Source organism: Notolepis coatsorum, assembly GCF_963971535.1.
Source record: "Notolepis coatsorum genome assembly, chromosome: 10".
NCBI classification, from domain to species: domain Eukaryota; kingdom Metazoa; phylum Chordata; class Actinopteri; order Aulopiformes; family Paralepididae; genus Notolepis; species Notolepis coatsorum.
In genome coordinates this window covers 36,218,496-36,231,106 of record NC_140174.1, presented here as the reverse complement: position 1 = coordinate 36,231,106, position 12,611 = coordinate 36,218,496, and the positions used below count along the sequence as shown (strand labels likewise).

The window sequence follows — 12,611 nt, the reverse complement described above, 5'->3', positions numbered from 1 at the left end:
CAATCTGTTAAATAAAGTTTTCATTCATTCATTCATTCATTCATTCATTCATTCATTCATTCATAGATATAATAAATTATATTATATAGAAGGGGCTGATCACGTGAGACTACCTTGGAGCAACAATTACTTCCGGGTGAAGGAGAGTAAATCGAGGAGATGTCACCGAAGATGTCCCTCGTCTTAACGCGTCAAAACATTGGGGTATGGCACATGCGCACTTACAATTTGGCCGCATTTCCACTTAGCCTACATGTATTAGCCTTGGTGAACGTGAATGACTTCCTAGTTGAGCATAATAAGCAAGCGTGTTTTATTGCGGCTCATTTCTGTGCAAGTGTAGTTACTTACACATTCTGTAGACATGCTTATTCTGTCAAATAGGATCAAATTGTGTTCGTTGGCGTTTACCGCCGCGCGATTGTGCTCCAGTGGTCCTGCTGCGGCCAACAAGAACCCCAGTGTCTACTTTGACATCGCTGCAGATAATCAACCGGTCGGAAGAATAACCTTCGAGGTAAGTTTAGGGAAATGGATTTGACTTTCAAGTGTATGTGCATTATGTATGCCATTGCATAGCCAGGGGCTTGCAGATCGCAGTCCTCACGTAAGGGGCTAGCCATTGCATTAATTAATATAATGCTTTACTTGAAACCCATCAGACATATTATGTCTGTCCAACGCACATCAAAATAGTTTAGCTAATCACTGATCATTAAATCAATCTATTAATTAATTGGGTATCATTCTGTACTTTGGCATGATATACTTGCTAGTTAACGCAGGGGTTCTCGCACTTTTTTCATGTCAAGCAGTCAAGGACGACCCAAATCGATCGTCGACCCCATTTTAATCAGATTTTGTCCCAGCGAACATTATGATATATGATTAGTTCAGAGTGGTAGAACTTTCTGTCTTTATTGTAGGTAGAATGGTCACTCTCTTATACATTATTGCAATGTACTAACCAACGTGACGTCTAGTGGAGGACATTAAATGTACTAACGTTAATTCATTCTCGTTTGCAGCTGAATGCTGATATTGTGCCAAAAACAGCAGGTAAGGCATGCAGGGTTAAATTTCAACTATTATTATTATTATTATTATTATTATTATTATTATTATTATTATTATTATTATTATTATTATTATTATTTATAATTAAACGAGGCCCTAATGATATTTATCATTCTTTATTATATTTTATTATTCAGTCGAATTTGTAACACAAATGCACTTTTGAGGAGTAGCCTACACATGACATTAGAGTATCTGAAACGTGATGTGTTTTCTTTTAGAAAACTTCAGAGCACTATGCACAGGGGAGCAAGGGTTTGGCTACAAGGGATCAACGTTCCACAGAGTGATTCCTCAGTTCATGTGCCAGGTAACGGGACACTCATATTGTCAGCAGGGTGGGGCGGGGCTAGGGGGTGGCTACTTGGGCTCAAGCCCCGAATGTTTTCTGAAAAGCCCCGAATCTATTAAAAAAATAAAATAAAAAAAATGTTTTTTTTTGACAATTCATCATTGTTACATGAAAATATGTTTGCACCAGATTTAGCAGAAGCTAATTTCCATCTGTGGTCTATCCAGCTGCTAACTGTATTTGAGTGAGTTAAGTCTTGGTGTCATGGTAGACTCAGACCTAAGCTTTAAATCACAATCAACAAGTTGACAAAAACGTAATTCTTCCACCTTAGAAACATAGCTAAAGTACGGCCATTTATAAATCAAAAGGACGCTGAAAACCAGATCCATGCCTTTATCTCAAGCCAACTCGACTACTGTTACTGTAATGCACTCCTTACCGGCCTCCCGAAAAAATACGATGATAACTATTTTATTGCAATGCACTATTGCATTATTTTATTCTATTTTACTAACTATTTTATTGCACTGCACTATTTTACTTTGTATCAGTGAATCATGGATGCCTGGCCATAAGAGCATTCGGAGCATCTCTGCTCTCCCACTATTGAACTTGGGGGAGCAAAGGTATGCTCTTGCTCCACCACTTTTTGATCATATGAAAAATATGATATATCCCCCCCCAATATATAAATCTAACCATAACTACGTTATGGTTAACTGAGTTTTATAGTGAAAAGAGCAGCTTTATTGGTCAAGATTGAAGGCTCTATATTGCAGGAAATTGCACATACAGGTTAATTAAATTCAAAAAAAAATCTGCCTGCAAAAAAAAAAAAAAGGGGGGGGGGGGGGGGGGCACCTATCTGGGCTAAGCCCCGGATCTCCTATAATCCTAAATCCGCCCTAGAAGCTAGCCACCTCCCATGGCAGACTCGGTGCATCACAGTCACGAAAGGGGCTATCCGGCTGCAAGCTAGACTAGCGTAGCACAAATGAATGGAAGCAGATACTGACCACTAGCCTAGCTTTAAACTCTGGGAGTGGTGTTCTTGGCCAACAACTAGGCTAGTGATCCGTGTCCGCTTCCATTCATTTGTGCTAAGCTAGGCTAGCTTGCAGCCAGATAGCTTTCTACTGAATGCACAGAGAGAAAATTGGTATCTATCTTCTTGTCTGACTTAAGCGCATTTCCCATAACGTTGGCGTGTTCCTTTTTAAAGTCAAAGACGAGTGACTGTCTGCTGGGGGAGGCACTCGTAAGAAACGTTGTTTTTCTTTAATGTGACCAGTGAATCCAAAAGATTTGACCCATCCAGCCAAAACAGGCATTCGAATAAAAGTGACCTTCTTAAATTGACAAACTTAACCAGCCACCACCATCCTACATTGTTCACTATTTGGGTGGTGGCGGCTGGTGGTAAATTCCCACCCTGACGCTGAGTAATGTCAAGTGTTTCTGTGCGTGTTATGTCGCATCTATTATGGTCGGCGTGATGACAGTGATGTGGTGTTTTCTTCAGGGTGGAGACTTCACAAACCACAATGGAACAGGAGGGAAGTCCATATATGGTTTGAAGTTTCCTGACGAGAACTTCAAGCTGCGACACACTGGACCTGGTAAATCTGACCATTAGATATACAGCAGGCTATTCCTCATGACTGACCTATAATCAAACACACACACATTTAACTTGCATTCACGGTTAAAGGGTAAGTTCAAAACTTTGGAACCCTAGCCCCATTTCCTACTTGCCAATGATATTGCCGATTTGATAAGAGTCCTTTCTCGGCACAGTCCATGCTGTTTCTCCATACTGGATACATGTGGCTCCTGCTAGTTTAGCCACAAAACTAATGCAAAGTCGATGCAGCCACACTCCAGTCTGTACAAGCCCGGAAATAATTACCAAAACCTACTCTGCATTGTGCACCCAAAGTGGGTTATTAATGCGTTTATTTCAGGGCTTGTACAGACTGGAGTGCGGTGCCCCATTGACTTGGCGTTCATTATGTGGCTAACCAGCAGGAGCTGCAGGTATCCAGGATGAAGAACGCCGTGGGTTGTGCTGAGAAAGGACTCTACCGATCATTGGCAAGTTGGAAACGGGGCTTAGGTTTCCAAAATTTGGAACTTACCCTTTATGGGTTGGGGATAAAAATGCCACTAGGCCATTGACCATATTCACATGGCTGGCATTTTGCTCTTATGTCATGCTCAGGTTGGGTTCCTTTTCACCTGGGAACATGTTTGTGAACATGCTTTCTACTGAACGCACAGAGGACATTGGTATCCATCTTCTTGTCTGACTCTTATGTCATGCTCGGGTTGGGTTCTTTTCCACCTGGGAACCGGGTGGAAAGGAACCCAACCTGAGCACGACACAAGAGCAAAATACCCTGCCGTGTCAATATGGTTAAACCAGTTCCAGGTGGATTCATTTAATTGCAGTGCTGCGGGCAGCATCAGTGACTCAACACCCGTCTTAAGAATGTGCATGTTGTGTGCCCCGGGACGGTTCAGTCGGTGTTTGTGAACATGCACTACTCTCTCGCTCTCCTGTAAACCAAGAGGGAGAACCCCTGAATTTGTGACATCTCACCAAATGTCAGATCCAGGGCTGCTGCATTAGACGGTGAACAGGACACTGACTTTGTGATCCCAGAACATGTTTGTGTGAGCTCTCACGAATGAGGTTTCTCAATTCTCCATACCATCTCACATTATATATATATATACCACTGGTTTATTACCATAGTGTATTTGTACGCATACCACTAGTCTGTATATAATAATACTGTACATAAAGTAGCATAGTATTTACTCCGTGGCTTTGTCATATATATACTCCTCCACATATTGACATGTTATACTGCAATGCAGTTTACTTACTTTGCCCTCTGGTTAGATGCCAACTTCATTCCTTTGAACTCTACAATGACGATAGATTGAATCGAATCTTAATCAAAATCCTGGTTCAGACCTATTGCCAATACTAGAATATGAACCTTGTCTGGGTGTGAGCCTTTACATTTTATGGCAAGAGTGATTTTAGGAGAGAGTGGTGCACACTCACAAATATTGACTGAAATGCCCACGGGCACTGTGGTGGAATTACATGTGAATTCTCAAAATGGGTGATGTTCACCTTTTTAAGAGTGTTCCAGGGGGTTTAATTTAACTATTCCATTCACTACAAGTGAACCCAATGAGAGAATATTAGACTATTCTGATCATATAAGTGGGTTTCACTTTCTCCTCACTGTTATGGAAATCTGGATTTATCAACAATAATCTTCACAGATTGGGATCCCTGAAGAAAAATTATCAAATGGAGGTCCGTGGCCTAAGCAATTTGGAGGGACCAAAAAAGGGAACCACTGGGCTAGTCTTTATATTATAGTCATACTCCCTATTGACCACCAGGTGTCAGCGTTATGCTGGTTATTCTCCTGTAAATGCATAATGAACTCAATGTGTTTTTGAGTTGATGACCTATTTCTGCTTAAATTGGCCATGAGGTTTGAATTCACCAATTTGCTGCTTTGTGTAATCACGCCATGCCATTTCTTTTGTTTGATGGATTTATAGCTCTCCGTCGATGACGTTTTTTTAAAATCGGTTCTTCGATGCAAACTTTGCTCTAAACCAACCACTATCTTGCATCACTGAATTCTAGGTATCCTGTCGATGGCCAACGCCGGACCCAACACCAACGGATCTCAATTCTTCATCTGCACCGTCAAAACAGAATGGTACGTGGTGTAAAAACAGGGGAACCATGGCTGAGGTCCTTCCCTAGAAAAAATAATGTTTCACAGTCTGTGGCAGTGATAATAAACTTTTTTTTTTTTTCACCGTTAAGGCTGGATGGCAAGCATGTTGTCTTTGGCATCATCAAGGAGGGCATGGACGTGATCAAGAAAGTGGAGGCGTTCGGCTCGCGGGATGGGCGCACCTCCAAGAGGATCACCGTCGCAGACTGTGGAGAACTCAAGTAGGCTCCTGAGCAGATAGTGGACGCTTGGCTCTCAGGGTCCCGACCCCTCCTGTAATTTCAATGTGAAATAGTCCCAAGATTAACCCTTTCACTACCACACTACAGAAGGTTAACCTAGTGCTACCTCTGATGGCTGGCGATAGTTTTTAATCTAGCTGGAATACGGTGTCCGTGCTGTTTATGGTATAGAAAACGGTGGAACTTTTCAGACTGTGCGACGATGCCTAATAATGAACAGTGTTGTTCATGTGGCATGTTCTTCAATGTGAATTAATGTGATTTTTCAATGTGAATTAAAGTTATACAATGCAACAAAAAATGGTTATTCAATGAAAAAGGAAATGTAAACACTGTTTGATGCTTTTTTTTTTTTTAAGAGATGTATTTGCTGATCTGTGCAACGGGTTTGAAAAGGGGAGAAAGTGATCATATAAAATAAAGTCCTTTTCTAACGTTTACAAGTTTACACAAGAATACTTTGTTGCCATATTTTCTGTGCCATTTGGCAGGATCACTTTGAAATGGAATAGTGCACTCTCTAAATAGAAGAAGCTATTACACTAAAACACCGAAAACGCCAGACAAATACATCCCATTTTATTGAGAGATTGTTTTCGTTTTCCCCACGCTGTGAAATATGAACTTGAACTTGTCTCATGCTTCTCTCCTATTTTGCTTGGCAGTTTTGTTTTGACCAACGATGTTATTCAAGTTTTAAGAAACACTATTTATTTTGGCAGGTTTTCTGCCACAGAAGTACAGTATGATCAGATATCCCATATGGAAAAACATGTATTATGTTACGGTAAATGTGGGGAAGCGGAGATTTTGCACATTTGCTGTGATATATGTACAATTCCCTGTCAAATTGGTAAATGTATGATTTCTGAGGCCAATCTGTCGAGGCTCTAGCACTTACTGGTTTATATTCTAATCCGATTTAAATCCTACACATCTTTTTACATACGGTTGTTTATCAATTTAACCCCAACCTCACTGTAAGGCTGTGACACCTAACCCCCTAAAATACCACTTCCTGTAATGCAGCAAACATTTTGGTAGTTGATATATCCTAATCTCAATTGAATTATTCATCAGAAACTATCCATACTCGCCATGCGCACATGCCAGAGGTTAGAAGGACACGCTAACCGGCCATGTCCGCTTCCATTCATTGTGCTAAGCTAGGCTAACGTGCAGCCAGATTATAGCGTTTATTTCAGGGCTTGTACAGACTGGAGTGTGGTGCCCCATTGACTTGACATTCATTATGTGGCTAACAAGCAGGAGCTGCAGGTATCCAGGATGAAGAACGCCGTGGGTTGTGCTGAAAAAGGACTCTACCGATCATTGGCAAGTTGGAAAACGGGGCTTAGGTTTCCAAAATTTGGAACTTACCCTTTATGGGTTGGGGATAAAAATGCCACTAGGCCATTGACCATATTCACATGGCGGGCATTTTGCTCTTATGTCATGCTCAGGTTGGGTTCCTTTTCACCTGGGAACAAGTTTTTTGAACATGCTTTCTACTCAACGCACAGAGAGGAAACCGGTATCTTATCTTCTTGTCTGTCTCTGGAGAAGACGATAAGCAAATTTCCCAAAATGTTGGCGTGTTCCTTTTAAAAGGATTCTTGCATGGCTCCTTTCTCCTCACATTTAGCAACCTGATGGTAAATGTTCATTAGTGGCTCAAGTTTCAAGTTTGTTTATTAATTGTCACAATAAAATACACGTACTTTACGGGGAAATGCTTGGTTCTGTATTAGCCCCTGGGTGCTTCATACAGTAAAAAAAAAAAAAAGTAAGTAAAGAGGAATATACATATATATACAATCTAAAGTACAACCTAGGTACAATCTAAGTACAGTGAGTAAAATGTGTAAACAGTGAGGCTCTGGAGGTAGAGCAGTTTTTTGGTAATCAAAAGGTTCCTGGTTTGATTCTAGCTCTTCCCGGCAGCGTGTCAGTGTCCTTGAGCAAGACCCTTAACCCCCCTCCCCCCAACTGCTCCTCCGCCGTCGGTGTATGAATGTGAGGCGAATGTGAGTTGTTAAGTGCTTAGGATAAAGGTGCTATATAAATGCAGTCCATTTTCCACATTTACCATAACATACAATGTATGCTATAGTATTACATTATAATAGTATTAATGATATGAAACAATGCAGAAACAATATTATTTAGGCTATAAAACTTTCTGAAGGCAAGAACTATGTTTCTTACAATCCTTTTCCATATGGGATTACTGCTTATTATTAGTTGTCCTCTTTGCATGACCAAACATTACCAACATTAACAAACCTTTTACAAACTAGTGCAAATACAAGTAAAAGAAAATCATATTCACATGTTGTCTAGTGTTAGTCTGAGCTCAATCAGAATGCATACCTTGTTTCCATCCCTACTTTTAGCAAGTGTTGCAACCCATTTGTTTATGCTTGGATTACATATTAACATGCTGCTCTACATTCTGTACCATACTGTATAAACTATTTTGACATGTTTGGTAGTTGTTTGTTGTTTAAACAAATTTCATGTCATTATGCTGAAAAGCAGGGGTACAATAGAAGTAGCTCAACCCATCGATCAGTTTCATCAGGATCCTGATGAGAGTGTAAACATGAGCACATAACCCCCATCCTCCACTCACTACATTGGCTCTCCGTCTCATCCCGGATCAACAACAAAATCCTGCTCCTCACCCATAACTGCATAAACGGACATGCACTCATCACTCCACAATCCTCCACCCGTACCCTCAGATCTGCAGGTAGCCTGCTCCTTCGGGTCCCCAGTACCAGACTCTGCACCATGGGGGACCATTTAACCCTGTAGCACTTTGGGATCCTAGTGAACGAAAAGTGCACTACAAATACAATTTATTATTATTATTATTAGTTTACATTTAAAATGTTAAAGGAACACGGCAACATTATGGGAGATGTGCTTACCATCTTTTCCAGAGTCAGTCAAGAAGATCGAGCTAGGCTAACCAGCAGCTGGATAGCTTACTATTGAATGGTATCCATCTTCTCATCTGACTCTGGAGAAGACGGTAAGCTAATTTCCCATAATGTTGACGTGTTCATTTTTAAGGAGCTCCATCAACCAAAATCCATAACCATATTTGTTAAAGGCCCCTCAAGATCCCCTGAACACAATGGAATACATTAAAACCAAACAAGTTGTTACAATACAGTTTAATACAAATAGCCCTCATAGGTTATTCAAAACAAAGGCACATAAAATGCTGTTTCACACCACAAACAGCAGGATTTGGAAGCCGTGGGCATTACCTTTAAAATGTCCCTTTTCTTAGGCCCCGTCCACACGAACGCTGGGTTTAATGTAACCGTGATTGTATGTGCGCAGTTGCCCTGTTCGGCCACACACAACCGGGGATTTGCTACACTGCAACCGCGGTCTTTTGAAACCGGTGGCCAGGGTGGAGTTGTGCGGTTTTGCAGTTGCGTGTGGGCATAGCAACCGAGGTTATTCCCAGTGTTTACAGCAGAGCTGTCGCAATTATTCCCCATGTTCACGGCAGACCGCGGGGTAGAGAGATTAGAGCAGAGCCAACTACACCAGTGTTTACAGCAGAGCTGTCCCAAGTAGCGTTATATGAAAATGATTGTAACAAACTTTTGTTCAAAACGTATCGTCTGTGTTGAAGAGTGTTGTGATCGACTGATGTCTGTTGACGCTCAGAGTAAACATGTAGCTGCAGCTAAACTAAACTCATGTGTTGTCAAGTTATTGTTATAAGGAACCCAGTCCAGACTGCATCCCCATAACAATTGTTTGTATTGAGCCGTATTGTATTGTACCCATTCTGCAATGTGTTAAATAACGTTTGCATCCATTCATTATACTAGCGTTAACGTTACATTATTACGTTAGCATTTAAGCTATATACTATACATAGAGAATGCCATTGACATTAGCATGTGTAGCTAACAACACCGGAGATCTTTTTTGTGAGACTAAACTATCCGCTCTTGGTGGTAAATTGTGTTGCTGATGGTTTTGTTTCATCAACAAAATGAGAGGCAGAACACAGTGAATGTATCCGTTTGTTTATTGCAGTTTCTTTCTTTGCTGAAAATATATGTTCCGTTGGCAAAATGATCAATAGGGTCCAGCTGTGCTTCTAAACGGGAAGTTTACTTCTTCTTCTTCTTCTTCTTCAGTAAATTAATGGCAGATCGCGACCCAACGGGAAGTTTAGTGAGCGTTCAGTCTTTTCTGATTGGTTGAAATGGCCTTCATGTCTGAACAACATCGCCGCCTACTGCTTTGGCATTGTATTACATTGTACTGAATGTATCGGTTGCTGGGTTCCAGCTCTGCCTGTGAGTACGCAGTTATACACGGTTGTCCACCTGTGTTCACCGTGTGGACGGAGTTTTATTTTTTCAAACTTCGGTCATATTAAATCCAAACTCTCGTGTGGACAGGGCCTTAGCATACTTTCAGTTTCACTGACGGAGCAGAACCCTGTGAAAACTTTAAAAAGTAAGTTTCCAAACAAAAGGCTTGCACATGAAACCATTCTCTTTAATTGCTTGTAAAAGTCTTATACTAGTTTGTCTCTCTTTATTTTGTTGGCGTAATGTTACCAGATAGACATTGTGGTACAATAGTCATGTTCAGAAGCACTTTGATGAGTGCTTTCTAAAACGGGGTGTCTAGATTTAGCTGGACTGTAATTTACACAGAAATAATTTCTATCTAATTAAAATGGTGCTACAACAGTGTTGTTTGTTAATACAGTTTCTTAAAACTTTGGAATAGTAACAACTCCAGAAATATGTTTTCACAAATAAAGAATATTAGGCACATAGTAAACAAATAATAATTGTTAGTAATATATTCCTTCACATAGTAATATAATCAACAAAACGGTAATGGCTTTTCAAATATATTCAAAAATGATGTACCATTCTATAACACTGATAATAATACAGATACACATTTAATATTTCCCTCTTAGTACAGATTTGTTGCATATTTTATACAGAGAATATCATGGTACACAAATCCTACTTTCCATAAAGTTATTCCTGTAATATACATACAAATGTAAAAGAATATCTCTTGTCTCAAAATTGACTCATTACATGCAGAAGAAACCTAAGTAGAACTTTGTTCAAACATGTTGCACATGAGAAAAGATGGTGATAGATTTCTTAATTCACAGTTGATAAGTCCATCAATCCACTGTCCAATGATGTTAAGACAAAAAATAATAATCTTTATTCATATTCACATAATTGTAAGGATTGAACTGGAAAAAAACTAGAAAAGTGCACTCAGTAGAGTGCAAATCTCCACTAGGCGGCAGCATATAGACCAATGAAAAATTATTTTGAAAAACCCAGACCGGAGGTCTTAGCCACTAGGTGGCACTTAGGTTCCAAGCATGAAGCAAAGCTAGGGTAAACAGGAAAGAGAAGGTGAGTTACAGATGAAGAGGCAGACGGGCAGAATTGTTTTTACCGTCTAACATTAGCATGCTAATAACTATAATTAGAAAGCAGTCAGTGTGTTTGTCAGTCTATGTGTTTATTAGCATTAGCATGCTAATGTGTAAACAGGAAGTGAGTGACAGACCAAGAGACACGGGCAGGATCATTCTTACCGTCTAGCGTTAGCATGCTAATGCTAATAACTATAATTGGAGAGCAGTGAGTGTGGTTGTCGGACAGTGTGTTTGTTAGCATTCGCATGTTAATGCTAATGCATGAACAGGAAACAAGAAGTGAGTGACAAGCAAAGAGGCACAGGCATACTCGTTCCTACTGTCTAGCGCAGTGGTGAAAACTTTGGGAACCCCTGGCTCTAGCGTAAGCATTCTAATGCTAATAGCATGTTCAATAGGTGTAACTTCATACTGAATATATGTATTTTAATGGACAGTGAAAGTTATTTAAAAAGAAGTCGTTGACCCATCTGAAGAATATTTCAGAATTCAGGTAATTGGCCTGTTGTCAGCCTATGTGCTACATTTAATCCAAATCGGCCCTGTAGTTTGCGAGATTAGCTGTGGACAGATAGAATCGCACACAGGCAGACGGACACACACCACCTCCGCCTGGTGGAGATAAAAAAAAAAATTAAAGAAAAGAAGATTGCAAACACAAACTACTAGACTCCACTGAGAGGTACAGTATGAAATCTCCACCAGCATGGAGATCTTACACTGAGTCACAAAAACACACCTTATGAGAATAAACAAACAGTTAAATGCATTACAATACAATAAAGTTTATGATCAGGTTTTAGTGTCTAAAATAGGCTATATATCGTAGCTACTGCATCACTTGTTGATAATAAAAAAAAAACGTTTTAGATGAGTATCTGAGCGTAAGGCAGGTAAACCGCTGTTATTGCACACGGCGGCAGTAATAGCCGAGGACTTTGCATTTTTCACACAGGTGCTGCGGGTGTTCTTTGCTCTGGTCAGACACGTCCAGCCCATCAGGTTTCTCTAGAGGTCTCTAAACAAGGACACACATTATTAGTCTACATTATCATACACACTACACACAGAAAACATGAAGGCAAGAAAACTCCTGGAGAAGTTTAAGATAAAAAGATTCCAATGCAAGAGTCCCCCCCCCCCCCCCCCCCCCCCCCCCAAATGGTTAAAAAGGGAGGGAAAGCTGCTTTATGTCTACAGGACCTTGTTTAAGGTGCTCTCTGGTTTGGAGTTATCGCTGGTAAAGAGTGAGACAACGTTCAGAGGCCTTCTTCGTGTACAGAAATGCCTTTTATTTTTCATGGATACGTAAAAAGAACAATAACTCCAGCAATGCTCTGAACACCAGGGAGTAGCACACCACCCTACATCTTTCAATATGTTCTTTTGGACAAGCCAAGCGATGAAGGCATTTTAACGTTTGTGTTTGAAGATTGCCGTGGGACTTTTTTTCTTGGTATTTTTGTATGCTACTACTAGAGAGCTACATGTGGTTAATCCGCATTTAAGACATAATATTTGAATGCATGCTTAGGTATTGATGAAAACAAATGGGGTTTCGGTGAGTTACCCACGACAGAAACCATCTTCTTGACCCACATGGTTTTGTCCGACAGCCATGAGGTCTTGCTATTGCTGTTTTCCCCCCATATATTTAATTTCCATAATAAACTAAGTTACTATGGGTCACAGAGAATACACAGAACAGCCCTTGTGGTCAGGCCACAAAAGTCAAACTACGAGGCGAGATGCCA

The 12,611-nt window shown here is 40.4% G+C and overlaps 2 protein-coding genes across 2 annotated transcripts in view; one reads left to right on the top strand and one right to left on the bottom strand.

The window, feature by feature from the left end:
- Window positions 1–268: 268 nt before the first annotated feature.
- On the top strand, window positions 269–5,820 carry ppifb (peptidylprolyl isomerase Fb). The gene is made up of 6 exons (XM_084322617.1): window positions 269–517; window positions 1,029–1,059; window positions 1,299–1,387; window positions 2,895–2,991; window positions 5,052–5,127; window positions 5,238–5,820. The coding sequence occupies exons 1-6, from the start codon at window positions 365–367 to the stop codon at window positions 5,371–5,373; spliced, it is 582 nt and encodes a 193-aa protein (XP_084178743.1). The 5' UTR covers window positions 269–364; the 3' UTR covers window positions 5,374–5,820.
- A 5,917-nt stretch (window positions 5,821–11,737) lies between these two features.
- Window positions 11,738–12,611, bottom strand: part of LOC311235910 (zinc finger CCHC domain-containing protein 24-like) — a 30,815-nt gene continuing 29,941 nt past the window's right edge. The window contains exon 4 of the mRNA XM_084323436.1: window positions 11,738–11,875. Within this exon, the coding sequence (XP_084179562.1) occupies window positions 11,762–11,875 (114 nt within the window). The 3' untranslated portion in view covers window positions 11,738–11,761. The remainder of the gene's footprint in view (window positions 11,876–12,611) is intronic.

Coding starts and splice junctions, on each gene's coding strand:
- ppifb (XM_084322617.1), top strand. CDS start 365: ATGCTTATTCTGTCAAATAGGATCAAATTGTGTTCGTTGGCGTTTACC. Junction 518..1,028: donor TCGGAAGAATAACCTTCGAG/GTAAGTTTAGGG, acceptor TCTCGTTTGCAG/CTGAATGCTGATATTGTGCC. Junction 1,388..2,894: donor TTCCTCAGTTCATGTGCCAG/GTAACGGGACAC, acceptor TGTTTTCTTCAG/GGTGGAGACTTCACAAACCA.